The sequence below is a fragment of the Phoenix dactylifera genome, chromosome 11, assembly GCF_051530095.1.
Source record: "Phoenix dactylifera cultivar Ajwa chromosome 11, Ajwa_hap1_PhDact_Kaust_v1.1, whole genome shotgun sequence".
NCBI classification, from domain to species: Eukaryota; Viridiplantae; Streptophyta; class Magnoliopsida; order Arecales; family Arecaceae; genus Phoenix; species Phoenix dactylifera.
The window spans coordinates 27,908,002-27,921,717 of NC_143200.1; the positions used below are offsets into that span (position 1 = coordinate 27,908,002).

Genomic DNA, 13,716 nt, shown 5'->3' on the forward strand with positions numbered 1-13,716 from the left:
TTCAAAATAAATAAATAAATAATAGTTTTTACAAAAAATAAAATTTTATATTATATATATATATTCAATTTTAAAAATAAATTTTATTGGGTAGAAATTGAAATAATTTTTTTCAAAGTGTTATTAAGTTTGTAGATAGAGTAGAATAATTTTTTTTATTAAAAGCATTACAGATATTTTATATAACTTTTTTAAAAAATAAATATTTAATTAAACATAAACTATTTTAAAATATTTTATTTTTTATAATTAATCAAATATAAAAAAATACTTTTTCAAATATCACATATTCAAATATCAACTTTTTTAAAAAAAATATTTTAAAAAATAAAAATTTTTCCAACAATTTAAATCAATCCCAAATAGCAAACTCTCTCGCTAGCAATCCACACCCAGAAAGCAAGGGCAACGTCTAAGACAAGCCTTCATAAGTTCAATATATTGCTGCATTCATTGCAGCTACCAGAAGAAAAAAAAAACATCTCAGAACAAGAACATACCACAGCCCACAAGCAATCTAATTCCATGCAACATATCATATATCTAAGAAGAGCAAAGACAAGTCAATCATATTATTCTCCCGTTCATTCGAAAAAGTCAGTATTCTCATTAAATTTACTAATTTCCACCATGCTCTTTTTGTTTCCTCATTTAGCTCTATGCCTATATCCAAAAACACAAATTAGTCAGTTCCATATTTCTGATCTTTTTTAAGAAAAAACCACAAATTACAATAAGAACCAAAAAGAGAAGGCCCCCAAAAGTCCACAATATTAAAGAGATTTAAAGGCCAGGAAAAAAAGAAAGAAAAATCCCCCATGTCGTCATTCCCAAAATGCACCTGCTAGCTCTTCCAGACGTGGACCAAGAGCAGGAACCCGTCGGCGTTCTGCAGCTCCGTCTCCTCGGGGCTCGCCCACTCCATCACCGTCGAGCTGCTCGCCGACGACGCCGACGACGACGGCGAGGAGCAGGTCGTCTTCAACAAACTCTTCTTCCTCCCTCTCCTCCTCCCTTCCACGTTGCCGCCGCCGTCGCCGCTGCTGCTCTCGCTCCGATTCCGATTCTTCCCCAAATACCCCCCGATCCCCTTATAGTAGTACACCCCCCTCGCTGGCCCGCCGAAGCCCTTCACGAAATGCCTCTCCTTCCCGGCCTCCCACTCGAACCGGAACAGGAACACCGCGTGCCCGAGCTCCGCCGCGGCGGCGGCGGTGGTGGGGGCCTTGTTCTTGCGCTGGAAAAACCAGTTGTAGAGGTCCCACGAGACCTGGATCCGCGTGCCGCCCTCCACCTCCACCCGCTCGCTCCCACGGAACTTCCAACGGAGCCGCCGCACCTGGAGGACAATCTCGCCGTCGACACCCAACAACATCCCCACATCCCTCTCCTTTTCCTTCGTTTCCAGATCGATCGAGATCTCTCTCTCTTTCCCCCCGAATCGCGCCCTCGTCTTGTACGATCTGCCGCCGCCGGATTCCCCCAAGGCTACATGCTCTCTTCTCGAGATCAGGATCGAGTTCCATGGGCTTTTTCCCCTTGCGACTTTGGTCTTTCTGTAGGCCTTGTCAACGAGATCGCCGGCGACGAGGAGCATCTCGCCGCCCACCACCACGGCGACGAAGTACCCGGCAGACGGCTCGGGGCCGCCGCAGGCGGGAAACCGTGCCCGCGTCAGGTCCCACGAGAACTCCACCGTCCGGTGCTGCTGCTGGTCCTTGAGGTGAAACAGCTTCGACCCCCTCCGCTTCCAGAACATCCACGGCCGGATGCGGAACCTGGGGCTCTCCTCGTCCTCATCGTTCTCGTCCTCCGTCGCAGCCGCGGCTCCGCCGCCAGCGCAGCGGAGGTCCGCCCGGAGTGAGAGGCCCAAGACCGTCCGGGACCAGGAGAGGGCCGCGAGGCCGAGGTGCGTCTCGTAGATCGAGGTCGTCTGGCTCGGCCCCGTCGCCGTCGACGCCGGCGGCACCGCGACAGCGCCGCAGCGGAAGCAACTCAGAATCGGGTCTGCCATCCTCTCCTCCTCCCCCTTCCTTCTCCCCTTCCAAATTACCCCCAAAATTCTAAAATCCGTAGGGATTCGGAGCTAACACAAGCTAGTCTCTTATCAAAAAAAAAATAAAAACCCCAAGACTGAATAGATAGCTGGTAGAATAGCGAAAGATAGAAGCGAGCGAAAGGCAAAAAGCTACAAGGAACAGAGCAAAGCCCAAATGACCGGTTTATTTCTCGCGTACGTTTACCACATCTCGATCCGATCTCTTGCATCGCGAGGAAGTAAAATAGTAAATGGACTATAAAATCCTTACCCTTTGTATGCTACACAAAAAATCCCGCTTCATGCCCATTCGGATACGCCGCGAAGCAGGAACTACATTAAAGTAGCGTGGTGGCCCTCCTGGTCGTAAACAGAACATAGGTTAGATAATATCCCTTCAAATTTATTTTTATACCAAAATTTATTCAGACATAAATAAAAATTTAGCTATCTAACTAATCTTAATATTTATATTTATGTTTAATAAGTAAAAATAATTATAAATATAATAGATAACTATCCGATCTATATCTTAATATTTAATTTTATTTGTAACTTTATCTATTTTTATATAGCACTTGTAGATTTTTAAAAAATAAATGGCTATATTAATATGCTATTGATTTGATTTATTATTTATTTAGTAATATTTTTAATTTGATAATTATAAGGTTTAATTATTTAATTTATATTCATATTTTTGGTATTCAATTTGTATCCATGTTCATTTAAACTAAATATAAATTTTTACATTCGATTAATATTTATATTTATAAAAAATAAATATAAATATATTAATATTTTATTTGATTTTATTTTTAACTACGACAGTGACCAGAAAAGAGGAGATAGACAGAGCAGGCGATATTTTATTAAGCTCTTTCTCTCTCTCATAAAAAAATAAAATTATAAAGTAGATACAACTAGAAGGATCAAACAATAAAATATAAAGAAGAGAAGCTGGAATAAATGCTGTAGGCTTCCAAGTCAAAGAGTCAAAGAATGCCACCGAATCTGCCGTATAATTTACTTTTCCAAAAAAAGATTTATCTGACTTCAAAAGATTCCGTGATGTGCTGATGTAACAACTCAACTCAAGATATCATCGTTAGCCGAAAAGTATTTATTAATTTTTTAGCCCTTTACAAATATTTAAAATTTTTTTTTAGATAAATATTCGAGGTGAGGCTAAACGCCGCCGGCACGATTACTCGCAGCTGATCTTTGGGTTAAAATGAGGAGGAAGCCGAAACTGAACAGTGCAGCTTTGATTCAACTAATAGGTTGGTTTGCTTCGTAAAAAAAGGAAAAAAATGGTCAACGAAAAAGTAATGAAATATCCTTCGTTTGATCGGAGTGTTCAAAAAAATACAAAAAAATTATATTTTCATAAAAATATAATTTTCATATTTTATAAAAAAAAATTTCTACGAAAAATATGAAAAAATTATTTTTCCGTAAGCTGGAAAACAATCTATTTTAATTTTTTTTAAAAAAAATCCTTCAATATTAAAGAAGCATTAAAAACCTAATTTTTATTAAGGATATAGTAGAAATTATACATATCTAGAAAAGTAGATGATCAACCAAATATAAGTCCTCTGAAAATCTGTCACTTATTTATAATCAACTAAATATGATAAAAATATTTTTTTCAGATATTTTTTTAATTTATTTTTTAAAAATTATATTTTTTAAAAAAATATTTTTTACGGACTAAACGAGCCTATAGTGATTTTGGAATCTCCCCGTAACTAGTTCCCTAGCCTTCGAGATGGAAGTGGCATGGACAGGTCTTTCCATGTTTCTCTCACCGCAGCGACAGGGATGGAATGAATGTGACCCGGCCGTGGCAATAAATGGAGAGTTCGATCCTTGACGATGCGTTACATGGAAAGGTCTCTCTTGACAGTATTTTAGGCAAAAAGACATGGTAATCCACCTTTCCATTTCTTGGTAGGATCATGCACAAGAAGGTAGACCTTCTTATCACAATTCACAGGCTCTTAGCTTCCATGTGGCGTATCATTCTTTTCATTATTTTTCTGGGTGGCAATTGTAATTTGTACTTTTTTGATCATACATTCTGATATTCTGCTTTAGGATCTAAAAGCAAGGATAGCCTCATCCTGGGAGATGAGCATTTATACAAGTGGAGAATGTATGGTATTTTTGAATTAGTTTTTCGGAGGTTCGGATTGTATCTTTCATATTGGACTTTTTTCATGACATAAATTGTTAGATCTTACTTTGCATAAATTTTAAATATTTTAATTTTTTAGTCTATTTATATAGATTTTAAAATGGCTATTGTGCGATCTAACAATTGATATTGTAAAAAAAAATATTTTTTCATGCAAAAGACACAACCAGAATCCATTTTCAGAAACATATTACAGGCGGGGCCTTTTTAGCTTATTTGAAGAGATTTATTATAAAAGTAAGAAGTTGGCAGGTGCTTAGAGACAACAAAATTTGGGTAATATTCAAATTTAAGATCCAAACTATTAAACATAATATATACTAAAATATTTTTTAAAAACTATTATTTATATATCCTGGCAATCCCTAACCTACTTATCAAGTAGATATTAAAATGAATGATTTTAGTAGCCTGATATTATATTTTATTATAATCTAATCATCAAACTCCAGTAAATTTAAATCTATTTACGTTTTAATATATATAGATCATGGTCCATAAAATAAATTTTTAATTTACATACACTATCATGTATTTTCTAATACTAGTGCACTTGATATCACTCATTTTTATACCAACCATGTATCCATTAGAGACCATCGAAATATATAGATGGTAGTGGAAATCTTTGGATGGTGCTGAAATGTCACACGTACATGGCGAGCTAAACCGAAGGAGACAACTTGAACAATATAGTTGCTGATTTTCGTAGGTGCAATTCAGATGCCTAATGGTTTAAAGGAGGTAACGGTATTCGACATGCTTGCATATTACAGTTGTTTATATGTGTGTATGTGTGTATCTGTGTACACACACATGAACATACCCGTATGTATGTATGTACAAAGTACAAACCCATTCTTTTTTTTCCCCTAAGAATTACAAGTTAGGACTTTTCTTGTTGTAAAATAGTTAAACTTGACACCGAAATCTGAACCAGCACCCTTTCTCAAAATTTGGATCCAAATGTCCAGAAATTTTTGAACCAGGTGATGAGCCAAGGAAAGAGAGGTGCGTATACACCCAAATGTCGATCGTATAAAATCCCAATCTGATACATTGGTTACCAATATAATATATTAATGAAAGCTAATACATACTGTGCTAATCTGTATTGCACCTGATTTTAGATGTAAGGATGTCTCAAATTGGTTTGGCTTAGATGATTTGGTTAGGTAGGGGTCTGAGTTAGCTGCCCTTTTTGCAATCCTAATTCTATTCATAGTGCTCCAAATAATATCTTCCTTCAAATCTGGCTCATGGGCCTAAGCCCTTTAGTGGCAGTCCCGGAATATATATTGCTACATATAGTATGTATACATGGATCATTTGTTACTTTTGGTTCTCCTGCTGTTTGGGGAGTAGCTGCTGCAGGCGCCTTGAAGCTTTTACAGGTAGTTCAAGCTGGCCAAACTTGACTCAAATCCTGCCAAACTGATTCAAGCCGCAGCATCCTGCAATGATGCATGCTGAAGTCCTCGTGAAACACGCGACTCGCTGCTTACATTAAAATTGGATCGAATCGAGTAATAAATTGCTACTCTACTTAACAGGCAGGAAATTAGCATGCGAACATATTTGTCCTTTTTAATAGCTAATTATGTTGGAAAAGTTCCCTAGACTGACGAGGGAAAGGTGATTAAAGCGTTTAATAATTTATTATTTTTTAACATTTTTAGATATATTTATACTAGAATTATGTGAGCCATCCACTAAAAAAAAAAAAAAAGGTGTTATGCAATAGTAGAGATGGGTTCATGGATCCACTTTTAGTCGACGCTTCAAGTTAAAAATGCTTGGGTACTTTTTTTTTTTTTTTTTTTTTTTTTGTACATTAGTGGCTCACACATAACGGATATGAGTATAGCCCACAAAATCAAAAAAAAGAAAATAATGTAAGGGAGATGGAATAGACATGTGGTTCTCTCAAATAAATTCTCCAAAATGTTTAGCCGCATAGGCTGCCCACCCAATCTGCAGTACAGTTTGCCTTTCTGTAGACATAGGTAGCCCGATAGGAGGCACGCTCACCCAGAAGGCTACAAACGTCGTGGAGCAGACATATCCTACCGGCAGTGCGCCTCCGACCTTGAACCTACTCGATCCCCATGGCTAAGTCTTTCTCAAGGAGGATATAATCCGTGCCCAACACCTACGTCACGTAAGTGACGCCTTTTCATGCTGCTCTGAGCTCAGTGTCGACGACGGTTTGATTGAAATTCACTGACCTTCAGCCACCACTAATATGGCATACCGATCTCTGATAACAAATCCGACACCTCCACTGCTCTTTATCCCCACCGACGCTGCCGTCGAAGTTCATCTTGAGAAAATCAAGGAGTGAGGGTTCGTAGAAGACGAGCACAATCCTATATACTACAAAAATGGAGTGGAAACTTCAAATTTTTTTTAGCCAATCTAAGAGACATTGATGCAGGATACCAGTAACCTCTGCCGTATGAAAAATGGCTCTGTCCACCGTTACTCTCGGATGTGCTCTCTTGGTGCACTGGCGCGCTTATAACGCTCCAGATTAGAATTTGGATGTGGCAAAAGATAAGCTGCGGGGCCCTGTAACGGACAAAGGGATCATGATGATCTCCTTCTGTCCACGGATCCAAGCAATCGACGCTCCAGATTAAAAGCAATCCGAAGATCCAGCAGGGTGGCGATATAAGCATAGTAGCGGCGTTTTCGATGTTACCCGCTCGGCTCTCCTGTTCTTGGGGTCAAACTCTTGGCTTTCTTCTCAAGAACTCATCTTCTTCTCCGTGGTACTGGTTAGCCAAGGGTTTAGGGTGGCACCCCTCGCTTACTAAGCGTACGGCTCCTTTTCTCGTTCTTCTTCTTCTTCTTCTTCTTCTTCTTCCAGGTGGGTTTTGGCCGTGATGTTGTTCTTCTCTCTTTCTCTCTTCCTTCTTTTCTTTCTTCTATCTTGCTTTTGTTCTTAATTCTTTTTTGCCTCTAAGTAGCGTTGCTTTTAGGTTTATATGAAGAGGCGGTGAGGATTTCTATACGAGGGTTTGCCACATTATGAATCAGACAGAGATCGCCTATTTTAAACGGCAAGGCGATCTTGGATGGTTTGCTGCCGTTGTGCAGGCAACGGATTTGCAGCAGTTTTGATTTAGTCGCAGATAGTCTTCAGACTATTAATAAAATACTGGATTAAACGGTCAATCTCAGCCTCCTCTTGGTTTCCCTTGATTTTCCGATTTCTGTCGGTCTCTTTCTTTTTCAAGATTTTGTTATTCCAAGGTTTGTTTAATTTCGTTGAGGTACTTAATTTATTCACATGAGTTGTTCCTGTGGTTTCTCAAGAATTCATAGGATTTGGACGCCGATGAAAGCCTGGGGGTAGGGATTGCATCAGTAGCGGCTGGGGTTTGGAGAACCCAAATGCTCTAGTTTTTTGTTTTAGTAATTGAAACTTAGGGTTTGTTTGCATGGTATTAGGGTTTATCCCATTTTAACGGTTTTGAATCTACTTCCTTCCAACCACTTGTTCTTGTTTGATTGACTCTATTTTTCTTTCTTTTCTTTTCTTTCTTTTTTTTTAAGGTTTTGAATAGATTCCCCCTTAAGTACTCCTTACGCTTTTCCTTCCCCTTTTTTAGCAATGATATCACCAGAGGCAACTTGACAAATTTCCATTGTTATCCTTCAGACAAACTCTACGTTCTTGTACACGTTCCTGTACCTACCCGGTTCCGTAAGGTAGTTTCTCTACTGCTCCTCTGCTAACGTTGCCTTTCCAGGGTCTACAAGGGTTTGCAACAGATTCAAGGATTATCTTGTTATAGCCGATTTTTTGAGACTCCTTAATGCAGGTGTTGCGGGATCTCGCATAGAAACCTACCTGGAGTGGGTATTGGATAAGGTTTTCAACTTCTACTTTCTGTTGGTGATGTTGTTAATCTAATAGTTAACGCAATCCTTTAATTGTTTATGTTGCGGCTTTGTTCACTTTTCTTACTGTTCCTACTTGTCTTTACAAATGTAGTGATGATTTGCTTTGCTTGTATGCTTTTATGCTTTAAATACCTGGATCATGTTCCCTGTTGCTATTAGGTGGTGGTGTATCAAGAGCTGGTGCATAAATTTTTATGCAACCTGTTCAGATTTGAGGTGTGGCATGGGATGGAGGAAGATTTTGATGGCGAACGGTGGAGGGGGTTTTTAGCAGTAGGGAAGATGAGGTAACAAATTCCTTCACTGTTTTTTTTTTTGGTAGAGAATGAATTCCTTCACTGTTTAAATACTGGATATTCTAGCATTTGCTTCCTCAGTCAATACAGTTATTCTTGTTGATGATATATACTTCTAGAGTTGATATATTCTTAATGAGTCGACATGATTACTCTATATGCTTCCTAAGTTGATATTAAATCCAACAATTGCAGCATGTGGAGATGAGGCACATGTGAAAGATGATGAAATTGACACCAAAGCAGCGTTAGGCTCCAGAAAAATCAACTAAAAAGTTAAGGTGAAAATATACTCTGTAGTCTGTTCTGATAGTCTAACAGCAGTCCTTGTAAAATTATTATTCCTTTTCCTTTTTTAACTCTAAAAAGTTAATATATTGGATGCTGATGAAACCAATTAAAGTATGACTGCAGCATTAGTAATAATACCTCACTCTTCCAATGGTCTTACTTTTCTTACTCTTTGTTCATATTCTATTCATGAAGGATGGTCCCGCAACTGTGGAAAGCAACATACAAGAATTATCAACGTCTCTACATTTGTGAGTTGTCAAGTAATTTTAGTATTAATGTTGTTTTGGTTATAGAAAATTCTTTCTTTCTTTTAGTTGTTAAAATTCCCGACAATGTATTTCTTGCTAAAAAGTTTTGGAAATTTGTTTTTCCTGCTTAATGGCTGCATTAAATCATTTTCAGAGAGGTCAAATTACTGTCCTGCTATGACCAAAGGTGTTCCTGATATCCACTTTTATTTCCTTATCTTTTTTCTGTTGAGCCTCTTGTAGACAGTTAAAATTTGATTTTAACATTAAATTACTCTCATTTAATTTCTTTCCTAGAATCAAGTAGTTGGTGTCTGAAGCCAAAATGTCTTATGATTGATTCCCTGCATGTCCCTGGGAGATGATTTTTACAAAGCTTTCAACTAACACATTAGAAGTACTGCAGTGTTTGAAATGAAAATAACTTCTATGTTCTCAATCTCTTCAACATTTCATTTTCAAATTTGACATCATCATTTCTTTCGCTTCTTAAAGTAGAACAGTCACAAATCATAAGTTATATGTTTCTTTCACTTGAATGCATTTGGTCTAACAAATTATCATTTCACACTCTGATAGGTTGATGTGCAGCACTGGTTCTATAAGCTTCTGATTACGATGCAAAAATATGATGAATGATTTTTTATGTGGATTTTGTTGAGATTCTTAGTTTTTTGAGTCTTATCCACAGAACTGTGCAGAAAGTTGATAATTCTTATGATTGTAATGCTATATTACTGGTTAAATTTGCCTCTCTCGTGATGTTAGAGTTGTACAAGGTGGATACAAATGTAGATTTTTTTTCTTTCTTTTGTGCGTGCGATCATATAGATATCTGGGTTTGTTGACTTCTATTTTTGACTGTTTAGTATGTCTTTTCTTATTGTGGCAGTAACTCCTAGTTGTTTTTTCATTATATTGTACAGGTTGCACCCTTTCAGATTACAAGGCTGAGTTCTCGTTATCGAGCTCTTTGCACCGTGCAGGTTAGTTATATTCTCTTTTTTGGTTTTATCTAACTACATGAATTATTATCCTTGTGTTCTTGAATAAATACTTTGAACATGGTTACCAATCATCCAACCTTATCCCAACTATTTGAGCTAATTGCATTTCTTTTTGTTTTTTGTATAGGTGTAACCTTAAGTTTCAGTTTATTCAGCTAGTTCAGCTTCTAAGAACTTTCTTTACGTGAATTTCAGTACTTTACACTGATGTTAATTCTGCAGAGAGGCAAAATATTCTCAGTGATAGATACACCCTTATCAGGTTCTGCTGCAAGATCAAGATTTATTTTATTTTTTTGGCTCTTAGGTCATACTCCGAATTATGTTTTACTTTGAGTCCCAAGATATATCATACTTTTTTCCCCTTTTTGTTAGTATATGACATTCTTTCTTTTTGGAAAAAAATATCTGCTTTCGGTGTAGAGATACGAGTGAGAAATTTTCGTTCATCTTTATTTCTCCTCCTGCCCTTGAGCACACCTTCCTTTTTATTGTAGTCTTTATGTGTATTGTAAGGGCAAATAAAAGTATGATACACAAACTGGTCTTTTCATTGTCTTGTTCAAGATTAATTGCAGAGTTTAATGCCAGAAATTGTTGCATAAAACAATGCCTGATGAATATAAATGTTTTGAACTAAAGTTTAGTGGTGATACGCTTGATGTTTGATTTGCCACAAGGTGGATGCGCATGTAGATTTTCATGCTTTTCTTTTTTGGGCGCGTGTGGTCATAGATACTTGGGTTTGTTAACTTGAAATGTTGACTGTTTAATGTCTTTCCTTATTGCATGCTAGGGTTTTTGGATGCCAAATTCTCGAATACACTGTTCTGCAGCCTGTTGAGAACTGCTGTGCCACATGCAACTTGTATTTACGTTTTTCTAACTACTTTTGTACTAATTTTCACTTTATTGTGTTACATAAATGGTTAGATTATGTTGATACATCCCTTTTTGGATCTCTGTGATGTATGATGGGAGATGAAGAAATGGGGGACAATTTCGAATCCAAATGCTCAACCTTTCCTTCTTGTTAATTATTCATATTATGCCTCTGAGCTCCTCTCAGCAATACTTTCTCTTGTACTTCAATAACTTTTCTTTTAGGATTGTGATTTCTAAGCCTTCTTCTGAATTCGTTTCTTTAGCCAGTGATCCCTCCTTTTAGGTGAATGGTGAAGGCAAAATTTCTACAGCGTACGTTGCTGCATTAATGTTCCTAGAAAATCAATTGCAAAATTCCTGAACAAAACAATTTATTCCGTCCTGCAGACTCTCAAGTTAAACCAGATAACCGTTGAAATCACAAATTTCAGTTTTATTTTTTTCTCAGTTAATGGTTTTCCCAGATAACAATTTATTTTTTTCTCACTATAACACACACACACACACACACACACACACACACATATATATATATATATATATATCTATGCAATCTTCTCCATTTATTTATTTTAATGACATTTAAGAGGACAAATATGGTTTTATTTATCAAATAGTTCATAGAGAGAGAGGAATGCTGCTATTCTTCAGTGTTATAGTGCTCCTAATCTCATGTCATACACAACCATTCCTGGTGCTTTTTTTGCATGTATTTCTTCTATTTTGTTTGATCTCTCTGCCGCTGTATACTTAGCTTCCTCCATGTTAAAAATTATAGGATAACTCCTGAATTATTTGTGTTTTCTTCACTGAGCGTATGATCTGAATTACTGTTTGGTAATCGACATTGAGAATCCTGCAATGGTTGGCAAATATTGACTTATTTCAATTATTCATGGCTCAGTATAAGTACCTTGGAGTATGACTAGTTAGTGATGATATTTATTGCTAGTGTAATTGCTGTGCTTATCATTGTTACTTCTCCTATGATTGTTTTAGCATCAATAATAAATAATATCATATATGTACGAATGTTGTATGTACTATATGCATACATATATCTGCGGAATAAGCGTGTATATGTTTTTTTTTTTTTTTGTGTGCTAGAACGGGCATTTCATACATCACGGGTACAAGCGTGTATATGTGTTGGAGCTAGTGCTTGCTTGCCTACAAGTGTGTGTATTGCTCTTGTTAATATAAATTAATATAGCTTGAGATATTGGTTTATATGATACTAACTCTTATCATCTAAGACTTTACTTGTTTTCTTTACTTTTATTGTGGATTTTTAATCATTAAATTTATCCTGTTATAGTGGCTGTTATAAATTGGGGGATTACAGGAGTTTTTTTTTTTTTTCATTCTCCATCCTTTTAAAATATTTTTAAAATGAAATATCTATGCCAATATTTTTTTAAAAAAATACATCAACGAGTACATCATTGAGTACCACCATTATTTAATTACCCCTTATATTTTTTATTGTAAAATAATGGCCTTCATAACAGTCTTTTCAAAGATTCTCATCAAGCTCTCCCAATTATCATCAAAACAAAAGGAGCTCTCCCAAACAGGGCCCTCGTCAGAATTTTCGCAAGGCTGCTGGGCGGCTTGAAGCTGTCTCGTCTTAAATGATAATTGCATGATCAACAAGTTGGATAAGAAGGTGGCCAGAGTATGAGAGCCGACCCTTCTGTTCGTCCATTGCTAGATACCTGTGTTTGTACCATTTTCTATCTCAATTGTCCATTTGGTACATAACAATTTTGCTGTTCTCCTTGTCCTCAGGGCTTAGAGGCCCTAATGGAGCTTACAGTATAGTCCGCATCCGAACGGGCATGGGAAAGTGTAATGGTCTTAGGACGCTATTTATATAGATTAAGACGGGTTTGTTCTTGGGGTATGGAAACGCATATTATGCTCCCTCTAAGGTGACAATTAAAAGCATCAATCTCGTTGAGAAGGAGAAGAGACCTTCGAAAGTTATTGAGATCATGAATTGTGGTCAAGGGCAAGATTTAAACCTAGATCACTAATATCCAAATCCCAGTAATTTTACCAACTAAAACTGTTGGCACCCTCTACGATTACTAATATGTATTGGTAGCCCTGTACATCAAGAATGATATATATCCAAAGCAAAGATATGTATATGCAAATCTTCTGAAGTTCTTTATTGTTTTTTTTTCTTTCTAGTACAACGATGGCTCATATCTAATAGATATTAATGCCGCCAATAAAATTAGAAAATAAAAGATTACAAAAAGCTCCGGTGCAGACTCGTGATCCATTCAGATAAAATTCTCCGAGTAATGAGCGGCAAAGAAGATAACCCAGTCTGCAGCATTATTTGCTTAGGATTATTTTTTTTCAGCCCTTTATTAAAGTCAATCACCAAATGTTTATCCGTTAGGTGGTTTGCGATCGCCAGCTCTTCACACTTAAATATATCACCACGTAAATAAATGTTTTTACTTTACGTGGTCAGCCTTGATTATTCTCATGGACGTCGGGTGATAGAAAACTGATGGTTCTTGAACTGCTGACTTCTTGGACAATCTTTTTCCACAAAGCTACTCAAATTAGTAATAGATAACACCAACCAACCAACTTAACACATGATGCATGATCTAAGTTTACTCTGAAGCTCTTTAAGACCAAAGTAATCAAACTTGTGAACTTTGAACTAATGATTAGTTGCCAGACGTGCATAACACCAAGTCTTCTCACCAGTTATTATTATCATATGCGATAAAATAAACCAATCAAGACGCCCACGGAAGTAAGCTATGCTGCCTACTCTTTATGTTTGTAGGACCTCTCGATGGAT

General features: G+C 37.0%; 2 protein-coding genes across 8 annotated transcripts; one reads left to right on the forward strand and one right to left on the reverse strand.

Annotated features, from left to right (window-relative positions):
* Positions 1 to 586: 586 nt before the first annotated feature.
* Positions 587 to 2,229, reverse strand: LOC103719024 (uncharacterized). Its single transcript, XM_008808075.6, has one exon. The coding sequence runs from the start codon at positions 2,012 to 2,014 to the stop codon at positions 845 to 847; it is 1,170 nt and encodes a 389-aa protein (XP_008806297.2). The 5' UTR covers positions 2,015 to 2,229; the 3' UTR covers positions 587 to 844.
* Positions 2,230 to 6,771: 4,542 nt separating this feature from the next.
* Positions 6,772 to 11,036, forward strand: LOC103719023 (uncharacterized). Of its 7 annotated transcripts, none has more exons than XM_089926267.1 (7): positions 6,924 to 7,062; positions 8,072 to 8,121; positions 8,313 to 8,440; positions 8,645 to 8,730; positions 8,936 to 9,003; positions 9,918 to 9,977; positions 10,795 to 11,036. In XM_089926267.1, exons 1-4 carry the CDS (start codon positions 6,939 to 6,941, stop codon positions 8,655 to 8,657), a joined length of 315 nt encoding a protein of 104 aa, XP_089782393.1. In that variant the 5' UTR covers positions 6,924 to 6,938; the 3' UTR covers positions 8,658 to 8,730; positions 8,936 to 9,003; positions 9,918 to 9,977; positions 10,795 to 11,036. The 7 variants fall into 7 exon arrangements, 5 of the variants coding, with proteins under 5 accessions (XP_089782393.1, XP_089782390.1, XP_089782389.1 ...); XM_089926264.1 differs by having other exon boundaries at positions 8,936 to 8,991; XM_089926263.1 differs by lacking the exon at positions 10,795 to 11,036 and adding an exon at positions 10,221 to 10,420 and having other exon boundaries at positions 8,936 to 8,991.
* Positions 11,037 to 13,716: the final 2,680 nt, after the last annotated feature.